At 43.3% G+C, this 14,048-nt stretch overlaps 1 protein-coding gene across 2 annotated transcripts in view; it reads right to left on the reverse strand.

Moving 5' to 3' along the window:
• MAN2A1 (mannosidase alpha class 2A member 1) overlaps positions 1-10,638 on the reverse strand; it is a 162,314-nt gene extending 151,676 nt beyond the window's left edge. For both annotated transcript variants that reach the window (XM_054589984.1, XM_054589985.1), the window contains exon 1: positions 9,975-10,638. In XM_054589984.1, coding sequence (XP_054445959.1) covers positions 9,975-10,109 — 135 coding nt within the window. In that variant the 5' untranslated portion in view covers positions 10,110-10,638. The remainder of the gene's footprint in view (positions 1-9,974) is intronic.
• Between the last annotated feature and the right edge of the window lie 3,410 nt (positions 10,639-14,048).

The following is a 14,048-nucleotide window of genomic DNA, read 5'->3' on the forward strand; positions in this document are numbered from 1 at the left end:
TTACATGCCTTAAAGACTCCATAGTTTTACAAAGCCTTCCCTACTGACTTTCTTTATAAAAATCCATCTGAAGCAACTGATCTCCAAGGGGAAGATGGCACCTGGTAAATACCACAGAAGCAATAAATGCAATAGGAAGGCACAAAGTAATACATAAAATTTTAATAGTAGCAAACTTGTAAATGCCACACGACTGGCATCAAAGAAAAGTTAAGGATACAAATTTCTTAGATTCTTCTCAAATCTTTTTTTTCTTATTTTAAACAGTTATTGGTAAGATCTCCCTAAAAGGCATAAGAAATACCTTGCATCTCCAGCATGGTCCTCGCTTGGCCCTACAATTTTCAAGAGGTAGCCCAGGCACAAAGGCAGTTCTTCTTCAGCCTGTGGGGGATCAGCAACCAATCAAAGAGGAGGGACTCCTCTTTACCATAAACAAGAAGCAGTTGGAGGGTATTCGCGGAAATCTGTCTGATCTTCAGGAAAAAACCCTGAACTATGAGGCTCCCATCTGGGGTACTGCCTTTTGATCTTTAATAAATACCTACCCTTTTCCAGCCCAGCATACTCAGGCTCATGCTCCCTCTCTTGTTCTCTCTCTCCCTCACACACACACACACACACACACACACACACACACACACACACACTAATCTATTTTATGTTCTTACAGTCTAGAAAAAAATAATTTAGCCCCATAATTTGGGCCCAAGATGAAAAGCGTTGTTTTTAGTTTCTTATTGAAATGCTTCTTTGAAATCCTTACAAATGATAGTCTTATCTTTTCTTAGGAATGCTGATCAATGAGCTGGCTTCTGACAATTTGAATACAATCTGCTTAATTTTATTAACATCTGCTACACAGAGATTTTAATACAAGTAGCATAGCTTTTGGGCATAAGAAATGTACTTGGCTCTCCGCTCTCTTCTCACAAAGCACAGCAGTCCCAAGTGAGCGCATTCATTCTCAGCTCTACTGGTGACTACCAGATCCGCTCTCCCTTCCCTGATCTCTCACTCTCGCACTCCACTTGGCCACTCCCACAAACGTCCACCTCACTATAAATGAATCTGAGCTTAGCTTCCAAACCAGCTCATTTTTCAAACTATCCCCTTCTGCAAACAGTATAGGCAGTCTCACAACACCCCAAAGGAAAAAGGTGGGAGAAATTTTTTGACTCAAACCAACTATCATTACCCCTTATCAGATCTGTTAGAAAGCACTGATGCTTCTTTTTACAGAATGCCTCCACATTTTCCACTTCCTCTTGACTCTAGCCAATTCAGTGCTGGTATATAGGGATTTACTGCCTTATGTCTCTATAATCTCAAACAGATTCTCAACTCCTTCCTGCTTCTGAGTCTTCCTACACACTGCTACCAGAATAATCTAGACTGAATATTCTCTTCGCCCTCTCCCGGGTCTAAAATTTTCTACAAAATTAATTTTCCAGCACTGCTTTTCTCAAGCGGCTTTCCACGGGTTCACTTCTATCTAACTCATTTAACTCCTCGAACTGGTTCTCTGGGTTATTCAGTCTGATCCCAAACTACCTAACCTTTTGTTCCCAAATACTCTTTACAAGCACCAAAGATTCTTAAATTAATCTCACTTCTTATGATGCCAGCCAGGCCCCTCCATGACTCCAAGCCTTCGGCAGCGTTGTATTCACACGAGGGATGTTCTTTTCTCCCTTCACAGTCCTACCCCATCAGAAAAGCCCAGCTTCTCTCCCATGTCCTTTGGTCAACTTGACGTGGGCCATTATCAGAACTTTGTTTGGTTTTTAAATTCCCTTTAAAGCCTTTGCCCTTATATCAAGAATATGAATTAAGACCAGGGTCTTATTTTATTTTTAGCTCCTGTATCACTAGAACCTACAACAATGCGTGGTACATAACAGGTAAACCTCTGTTCATAAATCTTGGCTCACTGGTAAAAACTGGCATATACTGAGCAATTTACTATATGCCAGTCACTGTTCTAACTTCTTTAACTCTTTTAGTGAACCATGAGGTGATACTTAACTGTCTCTTATGATTTCACAAATGGCAGTTGTTTCTCCTCAAAGCTCATTCAAAGCATGTAATATATCTAGTATGACTATCATAGTCTCCATAGTGTCAAAAACACAGTAAGTTCTCATATACATGCTGCGTGTAATACAAGAGAAGGGCCGCTGAATTACACTGACTTAGGTTTGCTATGACTGGTTATAAGACCTGGGGCAAATTTCTGAAGTCCAGTTTATGTGTCTCAATGTCTCTATCTAAAAATCAAAGACTAAATTATCTGACTTAGAAGAACCCTTCATACTCTAAAATTCTATGTCTGATTTTTTTCATATTATAACTTTTTGTGGGTCCTGGTGACTGTCAAGGGAATGTCGACCTCACTGGGTTCTAAAAATGCAAATTCAGGACTTTTCTGTGCAGAAAATAATTCTGGGGACGATTCGTAATCTCAGGCTTCCATCCTCTCATGCTCCACAGGTTTAAAAAAAAAATGCTGCCACAAAGGCAAAGACCCATAGTCCACATTCCTCTACACCTGTGGCAGGAAAGAGCAGAAAAGAACTGCTGCAAAAGACATCTTCAGCCCCAGAGCACAGCCTCATCCTGAAGGAGAGGAGCTTCCCATCACAAAACTAAACACAAGTGGTGCTGGAGGAAATGTGTCTAAAAGAAAAAAAAATCATTGGCAAACTCCCTGGCCCTCCAGACTCCTGATGCAGGGCAATGAGGCCCAATGGTAGAATTGGGTCACATCCGGGGCCTTCTCTGTCCTTGGAAGAAGCATTTAATTTCTCTGGACTTCTAAAGGGGCCTACCTGCAAAGGAAGCCAGCGGAAAACCCATTTACATGTGAAAAATGCACAAACACATACAATTAAAGATGGAAAAAATATACTTAAAAATTGTGACACCACTCAGTGAGAAAATTACGCCCATTTTGTTCAGACTAACTCTAAAGCAATTTAATGATGACAGTAAAATCTCTGGGGACACAAAAGGGATGATGGCCTATGCCACAAGGGATGAAGTCACACATAATCTTTCAGTGTGAAGAAGTATCAAAATTAGCAGAAATTAATTACTCTTTGGTAAGATGGCAGTGGCAGTCCAGTGCCCGTTCAGACATCCTTGTAGTTCTCTGCCTCCAAGCTGAGCCGCTCTCAGGGTTTCAGAAGGGACTGCCAAGTTCGGGCCCAGGTTCGGGGATTATGCGGAACATACCTAGACTCCAGCTCTCCCCCTACAGCTTACTAACCCAACCAGTTGGATCAGGCTCAGAATTCAGCCCACCTGTGAATTATAGTAAATCCAAATATTATAAAGTCACGGTTTCAATCTTGAGACTCTGACTCAAGCTTGCATAGTTCATGCCCCAGAACCCTATGGCCCACCGCAGTCCTGTCGTCAGCAACCTTCCGGTGGCAGAACGAAAACAAATTAAACATGTCAAACATGCCCATGCTCCAGCCTAGAGGTTCTCCAAGGATACCTGGAAATCTATGAAACATGTAGATAACACTAGTTTCAAACCATACTCTCAAAACACAAAATAAATTTGACTAATGTTTATGTAATAACCAGTTTCTAAGAATTTTGTCCACCTTTGCTTCAATAGATCTAATCACACTGTATGCCATTAATGTTAATAACAAAGAAATACAGTTTAAACCAGTAATTGGAGAACTTTTTTTCTGTAAAGGGCCATTTTAAAAATATTTTAGCCTCTGTGGGCCATCTACCCTTATTGCACAATTTGTAGAGAAATGAGTTGTGGCTACGTCATCAAATATTTAACCATTTAAAAACTTTATAACCTTTCTTACCTTGTGACCCTACAAAAACAGGCAGGAGGCCAGATTTGGCAGCTGACTTAGGCAGAGTTTAAGACCAAAGGTCTTGGAAAGAAGAGGGAAAGAAGATACTTGCCAAACACTTTGTTCTTTTACTACCTCTACCTCCATCCCTCTTTCTATTTTTTTTTTTTTAAAGGCTATTTACAACAAAATGAACAGGAGGGAAGTCTCCATGCACTTTATTTTCTAACTTCTTTCCTTGCTTTTTCTCATTTCAAGAAAGGATACAAAATATCCAGTTTCTTTCAGTAACCAGAGTCATCAGAACACAAATAAAACAATGATACATCGAAGGAAATAGCTTCCTAAGAAAAGTTTAGACAACTTGAATTATTTTTGCATATGACTTTCATGCTACCTTGTTACTAATCAATATATCTTATCTCTTGTGCTAAAAGGCAAAGAGAATAAATCTGGACTACTGCCAACCTCTAATTCAGCTTGCAGAAAGTAAAAGATGATCTATGTACTATCACCTGACAAGAATGCTTTTCTCAGAATAAGTATATTCAATTTTTTAAAAATTAAATTTCATAATAATCTATTTTTTTCTTTAACTTGCATATGAGCATAATATACCCTTATATTTTCTGTAATACATTGCAATTTAGAATCCTAAAAATGTAAGTAAATGTTTGGCACCCAGAGAAAGGAAACATTTCAATCATCTGAAATTGCTAGCTATCTTTTTGAGTATTAAAGTTAATCTTTTTGATCACTCCTTCCTGAAATGCAAAATGCTAACAGAGAGCAGTGGGTATACTAAAGAATAGGCCTTTGGCTAGACTGCAGCCAAACTGGGTTTCAACAGGACTGATTTTCCCCCTCGAGGACATTGAGCAATGTCTGGAGACATTTTTTGGTTGCTTCCACTGGGAGAAAGGAGGGAAACAGATGTCTCTGGCACAGCCTGAGTAGAGACCGGGGATACTGCTGCAATGCCAAGGACAGCCCCCACCACCACAATGTCAATAGCAATGATGTTTGCAAGGGAGCCAGAGATAGAGTTTCTACAGTTGTACGCTAAAGTGCTTCAAGGTTGATCCTTTCTTTAGAAAACAGTATGTTGGAGTTAAAATTTACCATAAAATATTCCCTGGGTAACTACTATTTGCTTGTCTGCATAAAAGTACAAATAACATTAAATATACCATCTCACAGAAATGCTACACTATTATTTCAAGAGAATGAGTTCATTTAAACCAAATGATTTACTTCCTCCTATCGTAAGGCAAATTTAGCAATAGTCAGACACTAGGTCTGAACTCCAATTCAGCACAATCAACCCTCACACTTGATACTAAGCTTGATTTCAACCTTAAATTTAGCAGCTTGGCTTGAAATCTGTATCTGAAAGAAAAAAACTTTTAGCTAAAATGGTCTACTTCCCCTCCTGATCAACCTACTAATGACAACTATGAATAGAAGCAAAATTCACTTTTAGAGTTTCTCCTCCCCTCCTAAAAGTCAATGCTACTAGGAACTTGACCACCAAAACACAATGACTTTATGATCCAGCAAACAGATATCGTATCCCAGCTGTTGAATAGCCTCCCATTTTCTTAAATATCTCTATGGAAGTGAGGGAACAACAAGGAAAAACACACTTTTGGACTCAAAAAAATGCTAATAATTAAGCAGACGATCAGAAGCAGCTACTAATCTACTCCTTCTATGAAAAAAAAAAAAAAAGTCAACATTTATGCCGGTCTGTCAAAAGAAGGCCAAAGTTTTAACAGCTATCGCAATGAGCAATAGCTGACTCAGAGTGGAGATAACAAATAAAATCGGAAATTTTAGTCAATGCTTTGCCCACAGCTCAGATATCCCCTAAAGCTAATGAATGAGCAACAGAGCAAATCCCCTGCAGATAAACAGGATTGCAACATCTCCCAAACAAACCTACTTGTTTAGTCCCTGACAGCAGTGCTGATCTGGGCACAACACATTCAAACCACTTAAAAAAAATAAAATAAAATAAAAAGCGTAAGCCTTCAAACCAGATGCTGCCAGGACTGGCTGTCCCAGCGGTGTATAGGAGGTACGCTAGAGTCTTGGTGAAGCCCGCGCGGCAAGAGGAGTCCTGCAGGGCTGCCGGGCTCAGCAGAGGGGGCGCCGGCCAGCCTCTCCAGAGGCCTGCGGTCCTTACCTTCCTTCTAAATGCCTGGTTGCCCCCAGTGTTAAAGTTCCACACCTTCCCAAAAGTCACATATCTAAACATTATACCTCAAGAAATGAAACAAGCTCCCATATACATACCTGCACAAACCCCAGCAAATAGTGCTATAGTTTATGAATGAAGAGTACACTGGAGTGTGAGGAAGCCAGGAAGATCATGATTTCCTATGTATCACTAAAGATTCACAGATTTCTGAAAGCAAGATAAAACAACTGGGGGATCAAAGTCACCTTTTATTAAACATTGTCTATATTGGGCTCTTTAAAAAGTACAAGAGATGTAAAGTGCTTATGCATATTTTTACGTTTATTGTATTTTCACAATAAAAGTTAAAAAACCAAAAGGCATAAAAGTCCCCACCTACCAATGTCTTTCAATCATGTACTTACATAAAGACATTCTCATTTGACAAATATTATCTGGGTACAAAGATAAAGTCTGAACTTCACTTTCATGTTTTCCATCAGTCCCAAGAGCTAATATCAATCTCTGTGGTCGCATGCGATAGTAGTTATTTAAAGACTGATCATTTGTTATACAAAACCTGGCTCATTAATTTAATTTTACAGATCCAAACATAAGACATCATATGTAAATATACCCACTGTTGATAGTAAGCAACTTGTGAAATCCGCTTGTAAGAAGTGATAAAGCATTTCAGGAAGACCTTAACAATGTTTCCCTCCTTTCTATCTGCTGGAATTCTTATATTACCTCGAAGCATCTTCAGGGCATTAGGCCCTGGCCAGGCTTTCATTCAGAGTGGAATTTTTATTAATTTTTCTAGCTGAACTTTATTAAGCCTAAAACATACACATAAGCTAAAACAGACAAGGCCACCTGTTGCTCCAGGCCTCAAAGGAATTCCTCCCAAAAGCATAGGGGAAAGCCTTCCAAAGACTATCTCAGAGGCAGGCAGCTGCTCCAGAGTGGGAGAAACCCAAGCACCCTGATTTGGGCCCACTTCTGCCCCAGAGTCGGCCAAGTAGTGGAAAATCGAGAGTTGTGGGAGGAACGAAAGAGTGAAAGCCAGAATAAGAGCAAATCAGACTAAGGAAAGAACGAAAACCAGAATAAGAGCAAATAGATTACTCTGATTTTAGGATGGCTTTAACACGTCTTCCTTATAAGATGGATCATACACCTTCCTGAAGGTTCCATATTAACTGAAAGAAACTAAAATGGACAAGTCAGAAGATATCAATTCCTTTCTGGATAAATCATTCAGCTAGACAGCAAAAATGATACATAGTTACTGACTACCTTGCCTCTAATAATTCAGTACCCAACCGGAATTTCTTTTTAATTAAAAATTAAAAATTCCTTTTATTTTTTTAATTCAATTTTTTACTTATTTACATTTACATAAAATAAATTTTATGTAATTCCTGTTATTAAATTTCCTGTTCATTACATAAAATGTAAATGTAAATAAGTAAATGTGTGCAAAAAGAGTGTGCACTATACATGGCAGAATACAGTAATACATTGAGACTTGGTTGTGCCATGTTTGGTTTTCTCATCAAATGAAGGTTTGTATGACAGAAGTAATGAAAAAACTAAAAATCAACTCAAATTCTGGATGCTGTGCTACATTATAGTTTTCATTATGATGCTTAGCTCTGAAGAGAGCTAGAAGACATTCTAAGAGAGTTATAAATCTCAAGCATTAAATGTTTCAGAAAAAGGAGCATATTCATTAGGGCTTCATAATGAAAGTTTCATTAGAAAAAAAAAGTCATAAGCTAAGAAGCCACAGAGCAACACACTCTAGCTTCCCCATCATATCTTTCCACAAGTAGGCTAGAGTCTAACAGTAGGCAAAAAATTACTAAGAGACAGTACAGCTAGCTGCTGACAGCCTACACTCCAAAAGCCACAGGTTCAAATCTCAGCTTTTAGCTGTGTGACTTTGGGCAAGTTCATCTCTATGTGCCTCAGTTTCCTTACCTACTACTGGGTGGCGGTTGTGGGAATCAAGTTTATCATGGAAGATAAATAGGCCGATGTCAGACACTAAGTTAGGCTTACGTCTGTTTTATTCTGTCCACCTGCCTGGGGATTTAGTAGCTCTCCAAAACTAAACCAGCAAAGAGTGCCTTCTTCCTGCACAGAAAATCCAGTAATAAAAAGCTGAGAAAGACATCCTTAAGTGTAAAAAGCTCCACCTACCAAATCCTCTCCTCTTGCAAGCAAAAGAGAAAAACACACAGGGCCTTCTCTTCCAGCAGCCACTGTCAAAAATGCTTTCACTCTAAGCAGAAATCCAGCCTCTTGACAAGGACCAGGGCTGGATATTAAAATACTGGAATTAACTTTGCCTAAGATATCCCAGTAACTGAATGAGTCATTCACTTCTTTAGAAACAGTAAAATGTCAAGGTTGCCAGAGAACCCCAGCCCCAGATGTTTGCATAAATCATTTCCAAGTGATCATCACACCAAACCTAAAGGACTTTATTCAATTTAACACTTTAAGGAAAATATGTCAGTTTTTATTATTCTTCCTGTAATGAAAAAAATTCTGAAAATAAGGTTCCTGGGGGTATGAGGGGGGAGAAGGGAATCACAGTGAGGTTAGCCTGAAAATTATGAAACAAGATTTAGAATTCCTCTTTTTGCTCTAGCTTCACAGGGTTTATTTACCCTTTTTTAAAAACTTTTATCCAATCTTATCAACAAGCACCGGATAAACACTAAACCCAAGATTTAAAAATATCCCGTGGTGCTTATCTCACAGTATTTTCTCTATCAGACTACTTAGGAGAAGCGGGAGCTTTTAAATTTTTTGATACATCTGTTTATAACAAGATTTTCAGTACCCGCAAAAATATTTTGAGTGTTCTAAACTGATCACAGTATCCACATTGGGGTCTATCGGGTAAAGTTTGTCGTTTAATTTTAAATAAATTCAAGCCTTTTGCACTAGCACATCACAAGAACAAATGGCAAGGATACTATTTGGCCATTTAAATTGTCACACACATACGCACATACAAGCGTCAACTTGTTCGCGTTCTACGTTTCTCTATTCCTTCGTCAAGTAGTTGTCAGATCTGTCTGTCAGGCTTTTGAGTTCTTCAGGTTCATTCATTACAGGGGATACTACACAATACCCAGTTTTACTAAAATTTCCTACGTGTACTGGTCATTAGCAAATAACTGGAAACGAAAAATAACACGCGGCGCGGTACCCTTCAAAATAAAACCGACTCTCCGTTTGCTTATTTTTATCAACTTTAAATAAAAGCCTGAAGACCGGTCGTTTTCCCAACTCATTTGACAATTCGACCACTGGGCACAGGGCTGAGCGCCCCACAGCTTCCGGCTCGAGTATAACACTCGCATCCCCGCTAGGCTCCCACGTCTGTTCCAAACAACCCCGATGTAATAGCTAAAGAATGACGACACTAAAATCAACCCTACAGATTCATATCTAAGAGGACTGCAACACGAAATAAACTTTTGTTTATTTAAGAGTGGGGTAAACGCCTCCCAGATGGGGTCTATATGATCCATTTCCGCGAATGGATGTGAGCGGGGGTCTTTGCAGTTTAACCCTGTGTGGGCCGAGGGTCTACCCAAAAGCGCTAAGACGGCGCTGCGCCTGCCAGGGAGCGCCTTAAGACGCGCCAGTTCCCCGGCCAGCAGGTGCCCCAGGGCACCCTAACAGGCCCGAGTGTGAATGCAGGAACCTGACCACTTCCCCTGAGCGCGATCTCGCCAAGGCACGCCGCCCCGCACTTTGTTAACTCGGCGCACCCAGGAGAAGGAGGAGGCTCCCGGGTCGCGGTCACAGCCATCCCAGCGCCGCAATCCTCCTCCAGTTCGGGCTCGCCCTGCCCCCACGCGGAGCTTCGGAGGGAGGGAGAGGGCGAGGAGCAGCGGGTAACTACACCTCCCCATGCCTACCCCCTCGGTGCTTACCTGGGGGAAGGAGCCCTCGCGGCGCGGGCTCTTGGGGTAGTCTAAGTGACCCCGGTCCAGCATCAGATAGAGCGAGAAGATCACCACACAGAAGATCGCGCTGCCAAACACGGTGAACTGGCGGCTTAACTTCATTTTTCCTCGATAGACTCGGGGCCAGGACACCGTCTTCACCCAGAGGAGAACTGTGGGCTCCTGGAAGCGGTCGCCGGAGGCTCCCCAGTTACAAGCTTGCGCTCTCCGCACTTTCGGCTGCGGGTGCAGCTCCCGATCGCGCTCCACACCTTGTATCCGGCGCCACCAGCACCCTTGGCCTTCACCCTTGCTCACCGCCCTCCCTAGGGTCGGGCGTCCCTCCCCAAGCGGGACCCGCCTGCAGCTCGTAAAGGGCCCGGAAAACTTGATCTCGAGCTCAGCACCGGCACTAGGCAGGGCGAGCGGGGCAGGCAGAGGAGAGGTCGCTGCCCGGACTTCCTGCCACCGCCGCCCCAACCGAGTCGGCAGGAAAAGTTTTCTCGACAAGGGCAGGCGTGTCCCCTTCACCCAGGAGGCGCGGGATCAGAGGCTCCGGGGCTGGCGGCGCGGAGATGGGTCCTGGGAGCCGAGATGGAAAGAATCGGTTCGGGAGGAGCTTGCCCCAACAACTTAGCGCCCGGACAACCGGTCCCGCCCCGCGGCACAGCCCCCGCCTCCCCTAACTGAGCCCCTTCCTGCTGCCGCCGCCGCCGCCGAGATCGGGCCGGGAAGCACCCAGGGCGCGAGGACGCAAGGATCGGGCAGGAGTTACCTCCGAACGCGCGCCCACCAGCTTGCCTATCCCGCCCCCCGCCTCCCGTTCTTCTCTGATCCCCAACCCGGGGCTGCGCTGGTAGGGCGCAGGGGGCGGGCGGACGGCGGCGGCGGCGCGACGAGGAAAAGGAGAGCAAGGAGAGGACTGTCCCCGGAGAGGAGCCCGCTCCAGCTGCAACCGCAAGTCCCCTCCTTCCTTCCCGCCCCGCGAACGTGGAGATGGCGGAGGCAGCCGCGAGAGGAAGCGCTGGTTCTCCAGCGCCACGCGGCGCTCCTAACCGCCTGCCACTAGCAGGAGGATTCAGCGGCGGCGCGGCGGCCGCTGGGTCAATAGGCGCCCGCAGCCCCAGAGCCGAGCTGGCGGCTGGCCCCGCCCCTTCCCGACGCGCCGGGATGAGGGGGCGGGCACCCCGGTGTCCAATCACAGCGCGCCGCCCGCCGGGCCCGCCCGGCGTCTGCCTCCTTGCACCCAGGCTGCGGGAAGACCTCAGGCGGCTCTGGTCGTCCGGGAGGAAGGTTTGCTAGAGTTGAGGCCCTCGGAGGCCTTCTGGTGCCAGCTGCCCGTGTTCCACAGGGGCTGAGCATTCTCCTAACTTCCCTTTTGCTGTTTCCCGTCCTTGAAGACCTGGTCCTGGCGTGCCTTGGACCAGGATCTCTAAGAGGACCTCCAGGGAAAGAAGAAAAGGGGGTTTCGAATTCTATTGACTCATCTTTAATTCCATTGCTTTTGATGGCTTCCTGGTGAAACCTGACGGAAAGGCGCCTGCCAAAGTACCCTTCAGGCAGGTGTAGACATCTGGCCACAAAATCTATGAGGGAAACCTGGGAAGTGATGTCTGTCCCAGTTACTGATCTATGCCTCTCAATTCCAAATTCACCCTCTTTTGACTGTGCTCTGAAAATGCATCTGGGCCTTTAAAAGTTTTCCTTTGCCAGCAAGGGCCAAAGCTTTGTCAGTAGAGGGCACTGAAGAGACATTACAGGAAGAGTGGGTGGGGGGTTTTACCTGGGTTTGGTACTTGGGTAGGCAAGCTCTTACAGCATACCTCACTTTCTCTTGTGCCAAGCCCTCTAGTGCTTGGGGCCAGCAGTTTTCTCCCGTGTCCCCAACTCTAGTAGTTTTTGTAGTGGACACTACTCCATGAGCAGCTTTCCAGGCATAGTAGAGACAAGCTTAGAAGCAAGTTTCAGAGGGCGGACTTTTCAACAAATTCTGCTGATGTGACAACACTGCAGTGACTTCTCTACCATTCAGGGAAACCCGGCTGTTCCCTTTCCAATAAGGACTGGATCTTAGCCCTCGGAGGGCCTGGGGGAGCTCTTCTTTGGGAACTCTATCTCCCTGACCAAGGGATAGTTTAAGCTTAGCTCCTTATAGCTGCTATTTCTATATTCTCTAGGGCTCTCTTCTCACTGATGAATCCCTCATTACTCTAATCCCCAGTTGTAGTTAATTATTTTTATTAAGATTTATCTGTAGTCTCTAACTTACTTGGTTGATTGAAAAAAAAATTTGGGCTCAGTGATGGCATAGAATTTGTGAGATTGAGATGCCAGCGCTTCCTGATATGATGTGGAACAGGGAATCCAAAGGCTTAGGGAAGTGTTATACTGGACTCATCAAATGCAACCTGCATATGCATTGCCCAACTGTTCCATGCAAAGGCCTAGAAGACACTCCCTTCACTGAAGAACAAGAAATACAGTAGTGAGGGGGAGACACACAATTTTGAAAATTTCTGTGGATGTTCCCCTCTGTAGGCCAAGTATGACTATAAAGGTAGCCATTATGAAGATGGGCTTCTTAAAATTTTTTTTACAGAATTTTTATGTTTATTTGAGCCAAACTGACATTTGCCAGGAAACAAAACATGAATGGATTGAGGAAATGTTCCCAAAAATGGCAGTTTTATCACTTATTTTATACATCAGAATCAAAGGGGAGGACATAGGGGGGTTACAAAATCCATTGGTAGTAGATTAGAGAGGTGGGAGAAAGCCAAGCGGGGAAATCTCTGGGATTAGATAAAGAGTAAAACTGAGGGACACGCACTTCTTTCACATCGTGTGTATCAGATAGTTAACAATTAACATTTACAGTACATTGGGATGGTATCTGGGCAACAAGATGACAAAGAGGAGTTCCATGGTCTCCCTGGTGGGAGATTCTGCCCTGAGGGGTCTGGAAAAGGGGGTTCACTCTGACATTCTGAAGGTATGTTATCTTAGATGCAAAAAGACAATAAACAGGCTCAGTTAAGATAAAGATTGACCTTTGTCAAAGAAGATACTTGCCTAGGACATTACTACACCATATGGCTCACTTTCAGTTAGCAAGTTTTCATTTCTGACCATCCTATGTGCTTACTTTAGGTCTCTGAGTTTGTAAGGACACCATGCAGGCCTCCCCTGAGCTTGTCAGGTTTAGTGCATGGCTTCCCACAACTTATTGGTAAAGTCCTAACAGGATCTACAGTTACATTGAATGGATATGGGAATAAAATAGTTGTGTGACTAAGATGAAAGTTTGGATGAAAACCGAAATATTTGAACAGATCGTGTGAAGTGACTGTGTCTCCTTTACCTGAATGTATTATTGGGAGGGATATTGTGTCTGGAGAATGCTTCTCTGCCTAGTATTATAAAACAGAAGGCAGATGATGCTACCCTTCAGTCATTATTTTTAATTATATTTCATTGATTATGTTATTACAGTTGTCCCAGTTTTTCCCCCTTTACTTCCCTTCACCCAGCACTCCCCTGCTCCCTCAGGCAATTCCCACACCATTGTTCATTTCCACGGGTAATGCGTGTAAGTTCTTTGGCTACTGCGTTTCCTATACTATGCTTTATATCCCCATAGCTATTCTGTAACTACCAACTTGTACTTCTTAATCCCCTCATGTCTTCACCCGTTCCCCCACACACCCCTCCCATCTGGCAACCATCAAAACTCTCTCTGTATCTATGATTCTGTCTCTGTTCTTCTTGTGTGCTGTTTGTTTTTTAGATTCAATTGTTGACAAGTTTATATTAGTTGCCATTTTATTGTTTGTAGTTTTGATCTTTTCTTGAATAAATCCCTTTAACATTTCATATAATAATGGTTTGGTGATGATGAACTCCTTTAGTTTTTTCTTGTCTAGGAATCTCTTTATCTGCCCTTTGATTTTAAATGATATCTTTGCTGGGTAGGGCAATCTTGGCTGTAGGTCCTCCCTTATCATGACTTTGAATATTTCTTACCAGCCACTTCTAGCCTGAAAAGTATCTTTTGAGAAATCA

The sequence above is a fragment of the Pteronotus mesoamericanus genome, unplaced genomic scaffold (assembly GCF_021234165.1).
Source record: "Pteronotus mesoamericanus isolate MK-2021 breed Mesoamerican mustached bat unplaced genomic scaffold, CSHL_Meso_final scaffold_167, whole genome shotgun sequence".
In the NCBI taxonomy this organism is placed as follows: Eukaryota; Metazoa; Chordata; class Mammalia; order Chiroptera; family Mormoopidae; genus Pteronotus; species Pteronotus mesoamericanus.